This window comes from Cervus canadensis, chromosome 22 (assembly GCF_019320065.1).
Source record: "Cervus canadensis isolate Bull #8, Minnesota chromosome 22, ASM1932006v1, whole genome shotgun sequence".
Classification (NCBI taxonomy): Eukaryota; Metazoa; Chordata; class Mammalia; order Artiodactyla; family Cervidae; genus Cervus; species Cervus canadensis.
Genome location: NC_057407.1, coordinates 4,503,093 through 4,521,118, shown reverse-complemented (window position 1 = coordinate 4,521,118; position 18,026 = coordinate 4,503,093). Strand labels below are relative to the sequence as shown.

The 18,026-nt window shown below is 56.8% G+C and overlaps 1 protein-coding gene, 1 long non-coding RNA gene and 1 other non-coding gene across 3 annotated transcripts; 2 read left to right on the top strand and 1 right to left on the bottom strand.

The window, feature by feature from the left end:
- The first annotated feature begins 5,281 nt into the window (after positions 1 to 5,281).
- LOC122424884 lies at positions 5,282 to 11,684 on the top strand. Its single transcript, XM_043443139.1, has 5 exons — positions 5,282 to 5,312; positions 6,330 to 6,415; positions 6,597 to 6,745; positions 8,037 to 8,223; positions 11,129 to 11,684. Exons 3-5 carry the CDS (start codon positions 6,732 to 6,734, stop codon positions 11,528 to 11,530), a joined length of 603 nt encoding a protein of 200 aa, XP_043299074.1. The 5' UTR covers positions 5,282 to 5,312; positions 6,330 to 6,415; positions 6,597 to 6,731; the 3' UTR covers positions 11,531 to 11,684.
- TRNAG-CCC lies at positions 7,263 to 7,335 on the bottom strand. The gene has a single exon. It is a non-coding gene; the product is annotated as a tRNA-Gly (tRNA).
- Positions 11,685 to 11,779: 95 nt separating the features above from the next.
- On the top strand, positions 11,780 to 13,836 carry LOC122424885. The gene is made up of 3 exons (XR_006264594.1): positions 11,780 to 11,853; positions 12,000 to 12,231; positions 12,570 to 13,836. It is a non-coding gene; the product is annotated as an uncharacterized LOC122424885 (long non-coding RNA).
- Positions 13,837 to 18,026: the final 4,190 nt, after the last annotated feature.

Below are 18,026 nucleotides of genomic sequence, written 5' to 3'. Positions count from 1 at the left end.
GGTGGGCCTTGCACACTGAAGGAACAGTATTGGCAAACACCACCCAGGTGACAAAGGCCAAGGCAAGTGGTTTCAGCAGCGGATGAGAGCCTCGGATGGCTGCGAGCATGATGGAAGAACGCGTGAATCAGGGACAGAGCTAACAGCGGTTCTGAAAGATTCTGAATGCCCTGCTGAGGGTTTACCCTGTGGCTGCAGGAAGGTGTCACGGTGTAGTGACCCTCCCTGTGTTTAAAGGCAACGGTAGCCCTTTCGCAGTGTAGCCTCTTTCTCATGGCATTTGGCCGGCTGAGAAACGCTGTCCAAGGTATTTGGTCATTTGACTTTTTGATCCCGTAACGGAAGAAGCTCAAGTTTTTCTTTGATCTGCGAGGTGGGGGTATGGGGAGAGCATAAGAAGCTCAGAGTTCAGTTCATGTACATAAATGGAAGTCGCTTCTGGCCTGAGAACCCTAAAAGGGATCTTCTACCACAGGAGTCCTTGACAGCTGATTTAGGCTTCTGCATTAAAGAATGCTTAAAAATGTCAAGGAATATTCTTTTAGAAGACTCGTTTCAGTAGTTGTTGAGACAATTAAAAGGTACAGCAAACCACGAAGAAAATCAGTTATAATAACCACTATACCTTAGAGGTTGTAAGGACGAGATTCAATCATTGTGCAGTACCTCACCCAGCTCCACAGACGGTCTCGATTCTTCATGTTATTATTAACAGACTGAGGACTTTTTGAGGACACGGACCTCTCTCACTCATCTGGATCCTTTCAGATTATGTCCTGTCTCTCATTCTTGCCTGATGAAGGAACCAGTAGCCAGAATTTGGGCTCTCTATTGCCAGCTCTAGTTCTTAAGCTGGCTTGGGGGAAAAAAAATCAGCATGTGTCAACAATAATCTGAGCATGGAAACAGCAAGAGAGGGCGTCCCGTCCATAGAGGACAGAAACTAGCAAATGGACGCAAGGACAGTGGGCCAAGGGGCTAACGATAGACTCCACTGGTGACTTCTTTTTATGTGTTTATTTATTATGTCTTTGGCTGCATGGGATTGTTGGCTGGGGCGAGCGTTAGGCTTCTCTCTAGCTGTGGCGCAGGGCCTTAGTTGCCCCTGAGACATGTGGGATCTTACTTCCCTGACCAGGGATCGAACCGGCGTCCCCTGCGTTGGAAGGCAGTGTCTTAACCACTGGACCACCAGGGAAGTCCCTCCTGGTGACTTCTCAACCACAGGTAAGGATGGTGTTGTGTCCGTGGCCATGCCTGGTTCGGCGCCTGGCACAAGGTGAGTGCTCTTTGAAAAGTGAAATTTTAGGTCATTTCAAAGAGGCCGGTGGGACCAAATCCAGGCGCTCTTAACGCTGTGACCAGAGATTGAGTTCTCCATTAGGTACAGTAGTCACTCAGCTGCACTGGGTTTTCCTGACGGAGACACAGAAGCCTCTCATAATCCGTGATTGGCGATGTGGGAAAGGAAAACTAAATGTAAATTTCTCCCAAGTTAAAAAAAGTGGAGTTTTTAAATTGCTACATATAGAATCCCTAGTCTGTGCCAGGCACAGTGACACTTGTTTTATTTCTAATTCTTAACAGTTGCTCTGAAGAGGAGATGGTGTGTAATTGCCATGTTGCAGATGAAAGCAAACTCAGGCGTTTGGGTTTTATTCTCTGGGCCAGTCATTTCACTAGTAAATGGCAAAGGCAGGATTTGGACTCAGAGACCCTGAATCTCACTGTTTTATGCACCGGAAGCATTTTTTTCCCCCTCTTACATTTTCAGTAGGTATCTTCCAGAACATAAATGAAACACTTCCTGCTGAAATTCATTTAATTATCATGACCATGTTGTCACCCAGAGAAGCTGACTTGAGTAATTGGAGTGTTGTGCTATTTGCCCCTGCCCTAAAATAGCCCAGACTACTGTACTTAATCTTTTTTTAAAATAGAAGCTTTATTGAGGTAACATTCAGTTTACTCATTTAAAGTGTTCTGCTCAGTGGTCTACTGACAGTGGTGCGTCCAACATCGCTAATTTCAGACCATTTTCGTCACCTAAAAAACCTTCCGCCCACAAACTGTCACCCTGCTATTCTCCCAACCCTAAGAACACTAATCTACTTTCTGTCTATAGGTTTGCCTCTTCTGGACATTTTACATAAATGGAATCACACAGTTCATGGTCCTTTGTGACTAGCTTTTTTCACGTAGGACGTTATCAAGGATCATCTGTGTGGTCTCATGTTTCAGATCATATTGCATTGTATGGATACACGTTTTTATCCATCCATTGGTTGGTGGATATTTTAGCTGTTTCCACTTTTTTTATGGGCTTCCTAGGTGGCTCAGTGATAAATCTGCCTGCTGATGTAGGAGATGCAAGTTCAACCCCTGGGTCGGGAAGATCGCCTGGAGAAGGGAATGGCAACCCACTCCAGTATTCTTGCCTGGGAAATCCCATGGACAGAGGAGCCTGGCGGGCTACAGTCCACAGGGTCACACTCAGTCAGACACAACTGAGTGACCTTCACAAGTTTAACTGGGTCCTCAGTGACCAGGACTTATTGGGTCCCCACCAATAAGTACGATAGGTGCTTGGGCTTTGTGACTGCTGATTGAGCAGCAAGATTTTATTTGAAAGAAAGAGAAAGGAGAGAGAGAAGGAAGCCTGGCTTCCCACAAGCGGTGTGAGCTTGGACTTGGTGTGACCTTGGACTTGGCCCAGGTCTTCAGGCTGGTGTCCCCGACGCTCCCTTCACACCTTGTCCTCTTTGCTCCTCTTCTCCTCCTTGCAGTGACCTCCCCCAACCCAGTTTGACTGCCTGACAGCTCCTACTCTTGTATTTAGCTCTTTATTAAGGAATTTTTCAAACAGGGACCGTTCGTGAATAGTTTCCTAAATCCTCAGTCATCAGTCACCAACATGTGGTCAGTCTGGCCTCATCCACACACCTGCCTTCCCGTCTCTCTTCAAACTGGATCCTTTGGGAGGAAATAACCAGGTAGCATTGACCACCTGATGCGAAGAGCTAACTCATTGGAAAAGAACCTGATGCTGGGAGGGATTGGTGGCAGGAGGAGAAGGGGACGACAGAGGATGAGATGGCTGGATGGCATCACCGACTCAATGGACCTGGGTTTGGGTTAAGGTGGACTCTGGGAGTTGGTGATGGACAGGGAGGCCTGGAGTGCTGTGGTTCGTGGGGTCGCAAAGTCGGAGTGACTGAACTGAACTGATACATTATTTGTCCTTCTGGGGTTTTTTCCTGGTCAAAAAAAATTTTTTTTAACTATGGTGAAATTCACATGACATAAAATGAACCTTTTTTATTTTTCCTCATTTCAAATGAGTTGGTCTGATTTCAGGTGGTACAGAGATCAGGATAGAACACAGACTTAAGAACACACTTTGGCAGGATTCTGGACTGGGTTTATGTGCATTCATAGCTGAGGCAGAAATGGCTGAGAAGAACTAAAGACGAACCAGTGTGTGTGTGTGTGTTTTACAAAAGTCTGTTCTTAAATGTAGAATAGGTTCTGTGACAACACTTCTAGCTATAGGTGGCAACAGATACTGTGGCAGCGAATCCAGGCACTTAGAGAGGAATGGAACTAAGGGTCGTCGTCGCCTCAGGCACAAGGAACAGCTTCCCTTTTGGCCAGATTTCTCAATTCCACCAGTGACTGGGGGCCTTGCCCCGAGGCCTTCACTTTTAGCTCCTTCCCCTCTTCCTCCTGTTAGTGCGTGAACACCTCATCTTCCTCCTCCACCTCCTTGTTGCTCCTTCGGCCGCTGCTAGGGCTTCCTGCCGCCTTCGTGGCCCCACGTGGCTCCTGCCGCTAAAAGGAGCCACGTTAAAGAGAACAGCTCGGTGGCGCTTGGCGGGTGGTGGGGTCACGACCATCGCGGCCTCTGTCTAGTGTGACAACTGTGTCCTCGCCCAGAAGGACACGCCGCACCTGACGAGCGGGTGTTCCCCCACGTCCCCCCTTCCACACGCTGCGACCACTGCCCTGGGCTCTGTCCCTGTGAGTTTCCTGGTTCTGGACGTTCTCTACAAATGCTATCATCCAGGACGGGGCCTTTCCCTCGGCGCGTTTTCAGCGCTCGTCCGTGCTGTGGCGTGGGTCGGCACTCCACTCCCCCCACGGCGGCACCAGACCCTATCGTAGAGGCAGGCCGCACGTCCCCGGCTGGTGGCCGTTGGGACCGTTTCCCCCGTCTGGGTGCTATATGTTACATAGACATCCTGCGGCCATGGGCGCAGGGCCACATGCGCTGAAAGAACCCCTTTCAGTTCTCTCGGGGTGTACGCCTACGAGCGACCTTGCCGGCTCATGTGGCAATTCTGTGTGTGACCTTCTGGGGACGCGAGCAGCCTGTCCCCTGTGGAGCCTGCCCTGACTTCCCCCACGCACACTCGGGGGACGACAGCTTTGCCAGCCTCTCCGTTACAGCAGCCCCCTCACTGAATGGCATCTTCAGTTTACGTGTGGTTTTTGCCACACCGAATGGCTTCCTCCGGTAACCGAGCCCTAGGTCAGGAAACACCCTCCTCCATTCCTTCTCGCCACCATTCAGGCGAAGTAATCCCACAATCCTGGCTCAGGAGACGGACGAGTAATTCCAGGCAGGGCAGTCAGCGTCGGTCCGGAGGCTCTTGCTGGCTGAGTTGGGAAAGAGGAACTCTTCCCTTTGTTACCGAGAGGGACCCTGTGTGCCCAGGGCTGCCAGGAACACAGCCCGAGGCCAAGAGGGAGGGAGGCAAGGCCAAGACAGGGACGAGAGAAACAGGTTCCTGCCAGACGAGTTTGACTCCTGGATGCAGCCATGCCTGAAGCCAGTTTCAGTTCTAGAAGCTCCCAGTTCAGGAGCCAGTGCCTGCGTGCTCACAAGCGCGTCGTGTCCAACTGTCTGCGACCCAGTGGGCTGCAGCCCACCAGGCTCCTCTGTCCATGGGATTCTCCAGGCAAGAGTACTGGAGTGGGTAGCCATGCCCTTCTCCAGGGGATCTTCCCGACCCAGGGATCGAACCTGGATCTCTTGCCAGGCGGGTTCTTTACGATTAGTGCCACCGGGGAAGCTCTCATGAACCAGTAAGTTCCCTTTCTCGCTGAAGCTAGTTTGAGTTGGGTTTCATCATCCGCAGCCCGGAGATGCACGTGACGGTGGACTCGTAAGAGACAGTCTGCCAGCCTCCTCCCTTCCAGGACCACACGGCCCCGCACTTCAGCCGTGCCGTCTGCACAGTAGTGGCCCATCGTCACAGCCACGCGAGGGACCGGGAGGGTCAGTTCTAGTTCCCGGGTTGTGGAAGCGGGTGAGTATGAAGTCTGTGAGAGTTGTCGGCGGGAGCAAGTCCACACAGGCAAAGAGGTGAGACGGGCACAGCCCAGCACCCCGGGCCCCGGCCCAGCTCTGCAGCCGGCCATGGGGTCCTCGCCGGGGTTCACGTGTATAAGACATACCTATGCTCCGCTTGAACTTCCCTGGTGGTTCAGATGGTAAGGCGTCTGCCTGCAATGCGGGAGACCGGGGTTCGATCCCTGGGTTGGGAAGATCTCCTGGAGACGGGAATGCCGACCCATTCCAGTATTCTTGCCTGGAGAATCCCACGGACGGAGGAGCTTGGTAGGCTACAGTCCATGGGGTTGCAAAGAGTCGGACACGACTGAGCGACTTCACTTATGCTCCTCTTAACTAGGCACACTTTGGGGGCCCAATCTAAGGAGGAACTGTGTGGAAATTCCAACACCCAACTGTTTTTTGAGCTATAAAAGTGACCATTTCATATGGCGCAGTGTCGTGTGAACGGTGTATTCTGCTGATGAGGTCAGAGAGGTCGGGGTCTTGCCCGAGAGACTGCCTGTGTGCTCATTCATGTCTGATTCTCTGCGACCCTTGGGACTGTAGCCCGCCAGGCTCCTCTGTCCATGGGATTCTCCAGGCAAAGAACACTGAAGTGGGATGCCATTCCCTTCTCCAGGGGATCTTCCCGACCCAGGGATCGAACTCATGTCTCCTGCATTGCAGGCAGATTTTTTTTTTTCCCACTGTCTGAGCCACCATGGAAACCCAGGAGGGCGTCGTGAGTCACCTCGCCAGGGACCCAGATCAGCAGCCCACAGGCAGTAGATACTCGGTGAAAGCCCACCGGCCCTGCCGGTGTCCTGGCCGCCCTTCGCCTCACTGACAAAACGCGTGCTGTCGCCTCCGCCCCTTCGCACGTGCTGTTGTCTCTGCCCTGTCCTCCCTCTTGTCTGCTAGGAGTTTCTCTTCTTCCTTCAGAGAGCCCCGCTTCTCAGAGGGCCTCCTTGAGCAGCCCCTCTCCCCGCAGCCCCCAGACAGACCAGGAGGCCGTCTTCAGTCCCTTCTCCATGTCCGGGGCCCAGCGGCAGCGGAACGGGGCTCCGCGATCACACTGTGAGTGGTGGTCGAGCAGTTACGTGACTGTCGGCCCCGCTGGGACTGCAAGCAGACCTGGGGAGGGGCCGGTCTCTCTGCTCTGAGACCTGGGACTCTCACTGGTCTCAGGTGTGAGACAGCGGTGAGGTAGACATCTCCCAGACGTGGGACAAGTACCCAGAGGAGCCTGCATCTGCAGGGAGGCTGGCCTGACACTTCAGAGCCCGCTGCCTGGACCCACCCATCGGAGAACTGCAAACTGGCTAGCTGGCGGCCCCCGCGAAAGAATTCAGCAACACCGCACCCTCTGACACGTTCAAAACCAACGTCGACAATGTCGAAGCCAAGGTGGGTGCACAGGATGTACTTCCAGGGGTATTTTAAATATTGACACTGTAAGCTTGAACTGTTTGATCACTCTGCGTAATGCATCCCGTGAAGCTGAAGAGCATAGTGACTCCACCGGCATGCGTGTAAACAGCCCACAGGCAAGCTCCTCTGTATTAATGAGGTTTCATGCCATTTTTTTCTCTCTGAAACTTGACTTCAGTTCCACTCTTCTCACAAAGTTTTAGCCCAGCGTAATTTATCCTTGTGGGCTCCCCTGGAGGCTCAGTGGTAAAGAATCCGCCTGCCGATACACGAGACGCAGGTTCGATCCCTGGGTCGGGAAGATCCCCTGGAGAAGGAAATGGCAACCCACTCCAGTGTTCTTGCCTGGAGAATCCCACGGACAGACGACCCTGGTGGGCTACAGCCCATGGGGTCGAAGGGTCAGGTATCACTTAGCGACTAAACAACAATACACTTAAAAAATTTTTTTATTTGACTTTGCTGGGTCTTAGCTGTGGTATGTGGGATCTGGTTCCCTGACCAGGGATTGAACCTGGGCCCCTTGCATTGGGAGTGCAGAGTCTTAACCACTGGACCACCAGGAAGTCCTCAACAGCGTATTCTCATGCCTGAAAGTCGCCTATTGATCACACCATCTTCTCTGTGACAACAACTATGGATATAAACTGGTTTTAAATTCTTAAAAATTTCCTGTGATCCTAAGTCACTAAGTGTAAACTGTTATTCTGGAAAGGTATGACTACAGATACTAGTACGTGATTGATCAAAACTATAAATATTATAAGTTTTGAGAGATACTGATTACACAAAGGATTATTACACATGACATTTTTAATGATTTAACTGGATTTCCCCCAGCTTGTGTACCAGTGGAGAAGTATTACTTATTTCTGCAGCTCCACCTCTTCTTCATTCTTATTTTTACAGCTATAAGCACTCAGAAATCTTGTCACATAGATAAGGAACAGAAAAGGAAGGAAGGAGTACTGGAGGAATGTTAATTAACTCCCTTTGCGTTTTATGCCAGAAATCAGTAGTAATCCATCATAAAGAATTATTTTATGTTGCCACTTGGTGATTGGTAAATGAGGGTTCCTGTTATTATTTGTGCATGCTTCCATTTTTCATAATAAAAGTTAAAGATATTATGATTACTCTCTGTTAGCTGACAAAAGGATTGGGCCCTCCTGCCATTTTGTCACAAGCAAGAAATGGAAACCACTGGACCTGCCAAAGGATTTATCTCCCAGTACTGGCAGCCCTCACAGCCCTTCTTCCTCTCCAGACCCAGCGCAGGACTTCCCCTGGCTTGCCAGCTGGGGGCATTTGCCTTTGCTTCCCAAAGCGAGAAGCTGTTTCCTCAAGGAGTCATTGGAAACCCGTGGTGGATGGCTGGAGAGCAGCCCTTGGCCAAAGGACCCGGAGAAACGGTTCAGGCCAGGAAGAATGAAAAAGGGAATCCATCTCAGGCTGTAAGTGCGTTCTCTGGCCGCTCCGCCTCTCCCACACACCCTGCCCAGAATCTGCTTCCTTTCAGGAGAGAAGACCTGAGTGGGACCTGCCCCGGGGCCATGTGGTTAAGGAGGGTGAGGCTGGAACTCTTCACATGCATCTTTTCCAAATACTTCAGCCTGAGAAGGCTTAGTGAATACATTTCATTTAAAATAAAAACGAACAACTAAATATGATCCGGAATTTGGAATGGGAGTGGGGTACGGGAATGCTATAAAAGACCTCGTCGGGACAACTGGCAATATTTGAATAATATTTTGCAGAGTACATAACAGTCTTGCATCACCATTACATTGCGTGATCTTGAAAGCTCTCCTGCGGTTGTGTAATAGAATGTCCTTGTTCTTGGGAAACACACACTGAAGGACTTAGGGCTCAAGAGGCAACATGTCTGTAATTTGCTGTCCCGATGCTTGGAGAGGGGGACTTGAATATGCATAGTGGGGGGGCTTGATGAATGTGAGTTAAGAAAGGGGTCGTAGAGTTCTCTGTACTGTTCTCAGAATTTTTCTGTAACTTCGAAAACGATTCATAAAAAGACTGGCGCGGCAGGCCCGGTCTCTGTCGCCGCCTGGCGGCTACTGCGGGAAACGCACCCTCCCTGGCGGAGACGTTTAAACTCCCCGCCTCCCGCAGCGGCTCCCGGCGGATCAGACTCCCGCCCAGGTCATCCCTGGCTGGGCAGGTTTGATTTTCCATTCCTAGGTCCATCCGCCATCTGTGGACCACTGCGAGCGCCTTTCTTGTGCAACCAAGGCGAGGTCGCGGTAATGTTGGTTGGAGGGGAGTCAGTTTTAGAGCTTCCTCCAACCCGGATGTTTTCTGCAACCAGGGAAAGCGAGGCCGGGAGAGGGCACGTTGTCGTCGAGCATGGCTGGAAACGAAGCCTTCCTGACTTCTCTATTCTCAGCAAACTGCTGGCCCGTCTCTTCATCCAGTCTGACTCAGATGCAGCCTAAGTCTGGGCACCCACGATCGGCTCTCTGACTTCACTCCCTCCCGCCAGGCTCCTCCCCCAGCCCCGGGTCTCGGTCCACACGGCCCCTCGGCCCCGGCTGCCGCCCGGGGCTGCCTCTTCCTCCCGTGCTTTCTGCCAGGACGTCACCTGCCCAGAGCCTCCGGCGACCACCCCTCTCGCTGAGCCTTCCCTCGCCGGTCTCCCAGCTTGTGCAACCGCGCAGTCACTTGTCGTCTGAAGGATGCTCTGCGCCCCCTCTACCCCCGTCCCCCACTGGAATGGGGGCCTCCTGCGGACGCGACCTTCTGGTTCCCCGGGTACAAAGCGGGGGCGCTGGCGAGGACAGCGGGGTTTGTCCCGTCTCCTCGATTCCCCAGCTTTGCAGACACGTGACCGTCGGCGAGGGAATGTCCCCTCCACCACCCCCCACCCCCACCGGCGTCTGTGATTTCAGAGGGGCTCAAAGCCCCAAGGGGGAAGGGAGGAGCGGGTAGCCGAGTGACCCTGGTCTCTGGGGACAGAGTGCTGGCCAGAGTCCGGAGCCAGGAGTACGCGGGGCTCGGTCCCCGGCTCTGGCCTCCATCCTGCAAACGAGGAGGGGGCGGCACCGGCGAGGGGAGGCTCCACTGCGCGACCCGGGGGACCCCCAGCCCCGGGCCGCGGAGGGTCCCACCCCCGGCACAATGCGGGGCGGGGCCGGAGCGGACGTGCGGACAATGGCCCTCGCCCACCCGGCGCCGCTTCCGGCCCTTCCCAGCCCCGGCGGGTGGAAGGGGACACTGGGGAGGCCGGCGCGGCTCCCGGGGCCACACGTCCCGGGCGGGGACCAGGCAGCGCCCGCGCAAGGAGCCTCTCGCGGCCCCCACGACGGCGGCGCCCTAGGAGATGAGTACCCCCAGACCCGTCCCGCACGTGGCCAAGGGGAGTGGTGGCTTAAAAAAAAAAAAAAGGTTTTGCTTTGTTTTTTTTCTATCGAGATGTAATTTAGCTAGAGGGAAATGGACAGATGTCAAACATGAGAATATTTACACTGTTATGCAGGAGGAAATGACCACCTAGCCCAGTATTCTTGCCTGGGAAATCCCATGGACAGAGGAGACTGGGGGACTACAGTCCACGGGGTCCCAAAGAGGCTGAGCGACTAAAAACAACTATCCTTATTCACGAGAGCCCCACCTTCACGACTGCTCACCCTGCAAAAGATTCCCCCTCCTAATGCAATCACATTGTGGATTAGGAGTTAACAGATGAATTTGAGGGGGGGACTGCGTTCCACCTACTGCAGAGCCTCCGGAAGAGCCATTGAAAAGCAAATGAGGAAAGAGGGGAGTGAACACAGGTGCTGTCTGGAAGCCCAGGATGTGGGAGGCAGGCAGCGAGCCCATGCACCCTGCAGGCAGGCCGTGCCCAGGGCTGGACCACGAACCCGGCGGCACCAGGAGGCCGGGCCCTGCCTCCCAAGCCCCTTGTGCTCTGAGTTTAGGAAGATGGGGAGGTGGGGCCAGGAGGGGCCTGCCTCCCGGCCTTCAGCAGGCCCTCGTTGCATTTGTGCTGTATGCGGGGCACTCTGGCACGGAGCACCAGCCGCTGCCCTGGTGGAGGTGCCAGTCTGTCAGGAGAGGTGGTTGACAGCCCCGATGAGCCGGGAGCACCCCTGTGAAGGGGGCCGTGTGAGCAGACACTCGAGTGATGAGAAGGCGGCAGGCCCGGGGAAAGGGCGTAAGAGACGGAATAGTCAGAGCCAAGGCCGGGGAGCGACAGCGTGCCAGGCGGACTCAAGAGAGAGCGTGGGGACAGTGGGAGGAGCCAAGACCAGCCAGGGCACGGGGGGGAGAGGGCACCTTGGTTGGCCTCGGTGGCAGAGACAGAGTACCGCCGCGCGACAACAGGAATTTCTTTTTCTGCAGTTCTGGAGGCCAGAGGACTCCCCTGATAGCTCACACGGTAAACCATCCGCCTGCAATGTGGGGACCGGACTGGACTCCTGGGGTCAGGAGGATCCCCTGGAGAAGGGACTGGCTTACCCACTCCAGTATCCTTACCTGAGACAGCCCATGGACGGAGGAGCCTGGTGGGCTACAGCCCATAGGGCCACAGAGAGTCCCACCGGGCTCACTGGAGGCCAGAAGTCCAAGGTCAAGGCGTCAGCAGGTTTGCTTTCCCCTGACGTCTCTCTCCTTGGCCTGCAGATGGCCCCCGATCGCTGTGGCCACACACGGTCTGTGTGGAGACTTGTCTGTGTCCTAATCTCTTCTTATAAGGACACTGGTCCCACTGGCCTGGGGCCCACCCATATGACCTCGACTTAACTTAATCACCCCCTTGAAAGGCCCTATCTCCAAATGCAGTCACATTCCAAGGTGCTGGGGGTTGGGACTTGAGGATGTGACTCTGGGGACACAATTCAGCCCCTGACAGATGGCTTTTGCTCTCGGGGAGGTGGGGGCCTGGCTGAGTGTTGAGCGAGAAGAGACAAGATCTGATTTGCATATTAATAAGGATCCCTCTGGCGCCGAGGCGGGCGGGGAATAGACTGGGTGGCGGGGGGCAGTGGTGGGGGGAGGGTTGAGACCAGTGAGGCGGCTACTGCCCAGTCCAGGCTGGAAGCTGCTGGCTGGACCTGGGTGGCAGGGTGGGTGGGGAGCTGCAGCCAGACTCTTTGTTCCGGGGTGCGGGGCCAGGAGGTCTTCCCAAAGGACGGAGCTGGAAGGGTGCAGCAGAGGAGGGGTGGGCGTGGGGCCCTGGCTTCCTTACCCAGCAGGTGCCTACTGTGTGCAGCCCTGCCCCCACAGGAGAGGCCGGGGGCCCCGGGTCTGCTGACTCCGGCTGACTTCTCGTCTGGCACTTCCTTCCCAACTCCTGGCTGTGGATCCTGACCCCCCCACTTGGACAAACATCTTGCGGCCGTTTCCTCCTCGCCTGCCCGGAGCCCCTGCCTGGCCTGAACAAACACTCGGGACCTGCGCTTCCGGCCTCAGCTCTGGGAAAAGCCCGGCCAGGGGCCGCCGAGGTCAGCCCTGGAGGGAAGTGGGAAGGGGGGCGCCGGGGCCCCCGCCTGGGGTCCCGCCTGGCCGGCCTTGGCAGCATCCTGCGCTTCACTGACCCCATCCGTAAAATGGGCCTAATCACGCCCACCTCAGAGGACCCTAGGGAGATAAGACGCACCCTCTGGGCCTGGCCTGAGACGGGGACACTGCCCACCGGGCCATGAGAGGCCTGGGACAGAGGGAGGCTCCAGGGGACGCCCCCGAGGGACCACAGTAGCCAGATTTAACTCTCCTCCTGTGGCCTCCCACTTCTTGCTCCCATTTCTGAGCAAGGCTGCCGCTCCACTCCTGTTCCCGACAGAACCTCCTGGTGTGTTGCTGTCAGAGATTAGGAACCAGGCCCAGGGTGCGGCAAGAGTGGACAGTCTTGACAACGCAAATGGGCGAAGATGGTGGACTGTGAGGAGCGAGCTCCCCGCCGCTGGACGTGTGAGCAGAGCCCGCCGGATGTGCAGCCTGCCGACACTTCCCCCTCCTCACCTGCTCCCGGCACCCTGGGGTCCGGGGCCAGCTAGTGCATTATGGGGGTCACAAAGATCCAGATTCCAATCCCAGCTCCACTCTGTGCCCAGGCCCTCAGTTTTATGGGTGTGAAGGGGTCTGAGTGACCTGGCCAAGGAAGGCAACCGGGTCCACGGTGCTCACCCCACTGAGGCGCTGGCGGGGGCACGGGGCCAGAGGCACTGGGTCTCCCCCCAGGGGAGAGGGGTGGCGTCTGAGCGCCTCCTCCACTCAACCCCCTACTTGAAGGCTCTGCCAGAGAAAGCCTCCCAGCTGGGGTTTGATTTTGATTTTATTTTTGTTTTACAGGCAGGATCTGGGAGTGGAAACAATGGAATTAATGTGTGTGAGGGTTTTGGTGTTTTTTTTTTTTCCCCTTTGGAGAAGTTTCTCCTCATCTGCCGGGTTGGATTCCCACCTCAACTTCCGGTCTTCGGAGGAGCCGCCAGGAGAGGATGGGTGTGGGCGGGGGCGGTCAGGAAGGGGAGAGCTGGGGGTGGGGGGCGGTGAGGAGGAAGGCAGGGCTCCTTCTTGCTCCTGGGTCTTTGCACCGGCTGTGCCCCGCCCCCAGCCCCTGCCCCTGTTGTAGCCCCTGTGCCTCCTCCAGGAAGCCCTCCCTGACCTCCCCCACCCAGGCTAAACAAACAGGAGTCAGCACCTCCTGCTCTCATTCATCGGCACTTCATCTTCCACTGCGGACTGGGCCTGCTGGTTTATAGCTCTCTCCTCTGCTCAGCACTCAGGGGACACCAGCCACGTAGGGCACAGAAAGGGGGGCCCGGTCCCTACACTGCGGTCCTCACTGTCCACTCAGGGCCCTTGATCTGGGACGGAGAAGGCAAAGGGCGAGTCGGGCGGGTACAGGCACAGAAGTGGGTATGGATGGGGGGTGCACAAGGGCTGGACTCCGACGACCCTGGTTGTCAATCTGGGCAGTGAGTTCTCCCTGAGTCTCAACTTCCTCCTCTGTAAAATGGGGATGACAGCCGAAACTAACTTGAACGGCCCCAGCGCCGGGCCCAGGAGGCGCCCAGGAGGCACCCTGCAGGTGCTTTAACCAGCTCAGCAAGGCGGTCAGCTGGGCTTGGTGCCCAGGCAGTATGGTCTCTTGGCTGGAAGGGTCCGGGGCATGGAGGGGAAAGCGGAGTCCCAGATCTGTAACTCACAGATAACGCAAACCTGCGGTAAATAACGCTGATTGTAGCACTCACGAGCCTTTTCTGAGGCTCCTCACTTAACCTCTCGGTCCCTCCTCTATCCCGTGGGGCCAGCGCTGGGTGGGCACGTGCGCGTCGAGAGGAGCAGGGCCCCTGCCTCCCATCAAGCCTTGAGGTCCGGAGGCCTTGAGATTCAGTAAAGACAGAGGGGCAGGGAAAAACACCAGCACCTACGGGCTGGATAATAAGATGGAGGGGCGGGGGCTGACCTCTGGCCGTCACGCGCAGATACTGGGCCCCCACGGAGGATGCTACGAGCCCGCCCGGCCTAACGCATGCGCGTGGCAGTGGGTTCCCCCACGTCCGTCAAATAGCAGAGGCGGTGCGTCCGGGCCCATGTGTATGTGCCCACGCATGCGTGCCCAGCATTTGCCTGGCTCGTCCGAGGTAAGGTTTCCGGGTAGCCGGGAGAAACTGAGGCCCAGAGCAGGGCGGTGACTTGTCGGGGAGCTTCAGAGCTGGGGTTCCACCAGTGCTACCTTTCAGAGGGGACCTGCGGACCACCCAGGTGAGTCCAGCCCTGGAAGCTGTGTCTGAGGAGGGTCTGGGGTGGGCGGCGCTGTTGGCCCTTCTCAGGTGGGTGACCCCCGACAGGTAGCCTGCTGAGCGTCTGGTAGCCAGCCGCCGCGGTGGCGTTGAGTCTCTCCCTCTGGGCTCTGGGGTGGCGACAGGGCCTGGGCCGGGCCGAGGTAGTCTCCCTTCTGAGTGCCCCCCTCCCAGGCTCCGGGCCCCACCCCCTTCCCTTTGTAGGTGAAGCTGTGCTTTTGGCCTCTGATTCTGAGCCGATACCCACCATAACCCTCATCCTCCCAACCCGTGGCTTTTGTTCTCTGTTGCCTTTAACACAAATAATACACAAGTTTCTCTGATGAAAACTTAGAACATTGAGACTCGAAAGAAAAACTTCAAATTGCCCCCTCCCACCCAGCAAAGCACTCCGGTACAGGGGGCGCTAGTGGTGAAGTTCTTGCCTGCCAATGCAGGAGATGTAAAAGACCGGGGTTCGTTCCCTGGGTCGGAAAGATGCCCCTGGAGAAGGGCCTGGCATTCCAGTATTCTTATCTGGAGAATCCCATGGACACAGGAGCCTGGCGGGCAACAGTCCATGGGGTTGCAAAGAGTCGGACTGGGCACGCATGCACGCACCCAGCAAAGCATCAGGGGTTCACCCTGCCTGATTCTGCCTCTCCCCGGCCCTGTAACCCGCGGCGCACACCCTCGGTGGCGGGATCTCAGGGTGCCCATTGGCAGCTTCATGGCGCGTCCAAGCCCAGGTCCCGGAGTGGAGCTCGGGCTGCCGAAGCCCTGGATTCCTGTAGGGGCGGGGGTTGCCCACCCCGGCCGTGGCATGGAGGGGGAAGTGAGAGCGGAGGGGCAGGGGTGGGATGACATGGGTCCAGTTGAGGAAGTGAAAACTCTCCTGCGAACCCCCCCCCACCACAGGCCTGACGGCAGCCCGCCCGCACCACCCCTTGTCCCGGATGGAGGTTCACAGGGTGGTGCCCCCCCACCCGACCAAAACCACATTGGGGCCCCAGGCTGTGATGCCGGGAGAAAGGGGGTTTTCCTGGTCGCTTGCCCTGGGAGCCTCAGCTCAGGGGGGACCGTCCCAGCCTCAGACCCCAGACCCTGGCCTGACCAGCCAAGCCTCTTGAGTGAAGACAGGGAAGTCGGGGGCCCGGGGTGGTGGTGGGGGTGCTTGTTTGGCTGTAATGTTTTCAGGTAGAGACTGAACCGGGTCTAGAGCCCAGCCAGGGGGCCTCAGACACCTGCCCAGACGTTCGCGGCGGCGGCCTCCTGTCCTCTGTGAGCACTCTCCTTGGCCTCACCGGGCGGGGTTCGAGTCCCCCGCGGTCCTCTCTGTGGACGTGGCCTTGGCAAGCCCCTGCCTGTCTTTGGCCTTCTGTGAAATGGGGCGAGTGATTGCTCGTATTTCTGTGGGGAGCAGACGAGGTGAGTATCGGTCCCCCGGGGGCGGGCCCTGGATGGGTGTCAGTTGGGTTGGAAGGTTCGGGCAGGTGGCCTTTCCTGCCCCGCCGACCGACCGCAGGTGCAGAGGGACAATGGGCCAGGGGCTCCATCTGCGTGGAGCTCACCGGCTTCCTCTGGGGCCCCAGAGGGCCGCCTGTTTCTCTGGGGAGAGGGTCTCCCCTCCTATCCCCTTCCTCCAGGCCTCCTTCCTGCTTCCCGAGGCGCGGCCGGCCCTTCCGTCCAGGCGCTCATCAGTTGCACCCAAGGTGCTGAGCGTCCGGTCGGCCTTCTCAGGCCATGACTCACTTCCTGTTTCCCGGAGCTAGAAATAGCTTCCTCTGGATGCTGGGCCAGTGCTGGGGGGCTCCCTCCCCGGCAGCTACTCCAAGTCTCTGCAGCGCATCCCCCCCACCCAGGCCTGGACACCACCCACCACTAAGTCTGTGTTCTGCTGGACACCAGCCCAGGGGCCCATTCCTTGCTGGCTTAGGGATGTAGGAGCACCCGCTGGGGGTCTAGCCCTGGGGCAGCAGCAGTGGGCCTGCCCTCGGATGTCTCCAGACACTCACCAAATAACCTGGCTAGGGCGCCCTGAGCCCTGGGCAGGGAGGGCGTGGGTGCCTCTGCCCACTGTGGAGTCCGCAGGGGTCATGGGTGAAGGAAAACGGGTGGGGCTTTACCCCCAAGAGCTTTTGCCTGGTTTCAAGTTGTACAAAAACAACATGAAGAGGTTTGCAATTGGACAGTCTCCCTGAGGCTGCTTCATGGAGAAGTGATTGCAGGAGAGGCTGGAGGGGGTGAGGCTCGGACCGATGATGTCGTCTCAGGCTGATGGGGGGGAAGAGGGGGTGCCCTCTGGACAAAGGGGAGGAAAGGATGGGGTGTCTGGGTACCTCCCAGGTTCTGCCTTCAGTGCTGCGTGCGACGCAGTGGAGGCCTGGGCTGGGTCCAGGCGGGGCGACTCATTCAGTCCGTGACTGTGGACAAGTCACTCAGCTCCACTCTGCCTTGCTTCCCATCTGCAGAATGGGTATACTAGAAGGCCCTCCCTCATGCACCACAGTTGTGAGGAATAAACGTGATCATCCACATGCAGCTCCTGGGCAGCCTCAGTAAACTGTAGCTGTTTTATTTTCTGCCTTGGGCCCTGTAGGTCTTTTGCCATGTGCTGTGAAAAGGTGATGAGGCTCCAGTGAAGCTGAGAGGCGCAGCCTTGCCCCCATTTTGCAGAAGGGGAAACAGAGGCTGGGAGAGAGAAGGGCTCTGTCCAAGGTCCTGCAGCTGGGGAGTGGCGAGGCAGGATGCAAACCTGGTCCCTCAGGTCCCAAGCCCTCCCCACACCACCCAGATACCCCAGAGTGTCCCGCCCCTGCCTGTGGCCCTAAGCTGGGGGAATGAGTTGACACCAGCATGATCAACCCAGCCAAGTCACGTCCTCATAGGAAAATCTGTATTTTTAGACTCACAAACCCTCCCCAGGCTGGGGCAGGGGGGTGTCGGCCTTCCCTGGCAGGTGGGTGAGAGCTCGTGGGGGATGGACACCAGGGCCCTGGAGCTGTGAGGAGTGGGTACCAGCCAAGAAAGTGGCGAGAGGACTTTAGTTCATCTCCTTGCCCATCCATTCACTCACTGGTTCATTCCCTCTCGTGAGCCTGCTCTGAGTCCCTGTGGGGGACCCAGGTATGCCCTCGACAAGATCCAGCTCCTGATGAGATAGCCCCTGGTTGATGTGGCCGCTGTGGTGGTGCCCGCGTGGGGGGCCGTGGGACCCACCCAGCCTGGGAGATCAGGGAAGGCTGCCTGGAAGGGGAGGGGCCAGAGCCGAGTCTTAGAGGCACTCTGGGAGGCTCAGTCAGGGGGACAGGGCGAGGAGGGAAGTTTCAGGGTCGTGGAGAAACGTACCATTCATACCAGGAACTGGGGGGGCTGCCAGGCCCTGGACTCAGACTCTGACCTGGAGTGGGGGAGGGATGCGGGAAAGTACCAGCGAGGACGCTGGCTCATCCCGAGCCTCCTGGCTGTGGTCAGTGGAGATTGCGCTTGAGTAAGATGACAGATGGCGTCACCCA

What these genes read in the sequence shown, in the direction of transcription:
- LOC122424884 (XM_043443139.1), top strand. An exon ending in AAGGGAATCCATCTCAGGCT is followed by an intron (nt 8,224 to 11,128) that starts GTAAGTGCGTTC and finishes CTTTTTCTGCAG; the next exon opens with TTCTGGAGGCCAGAGGACTC.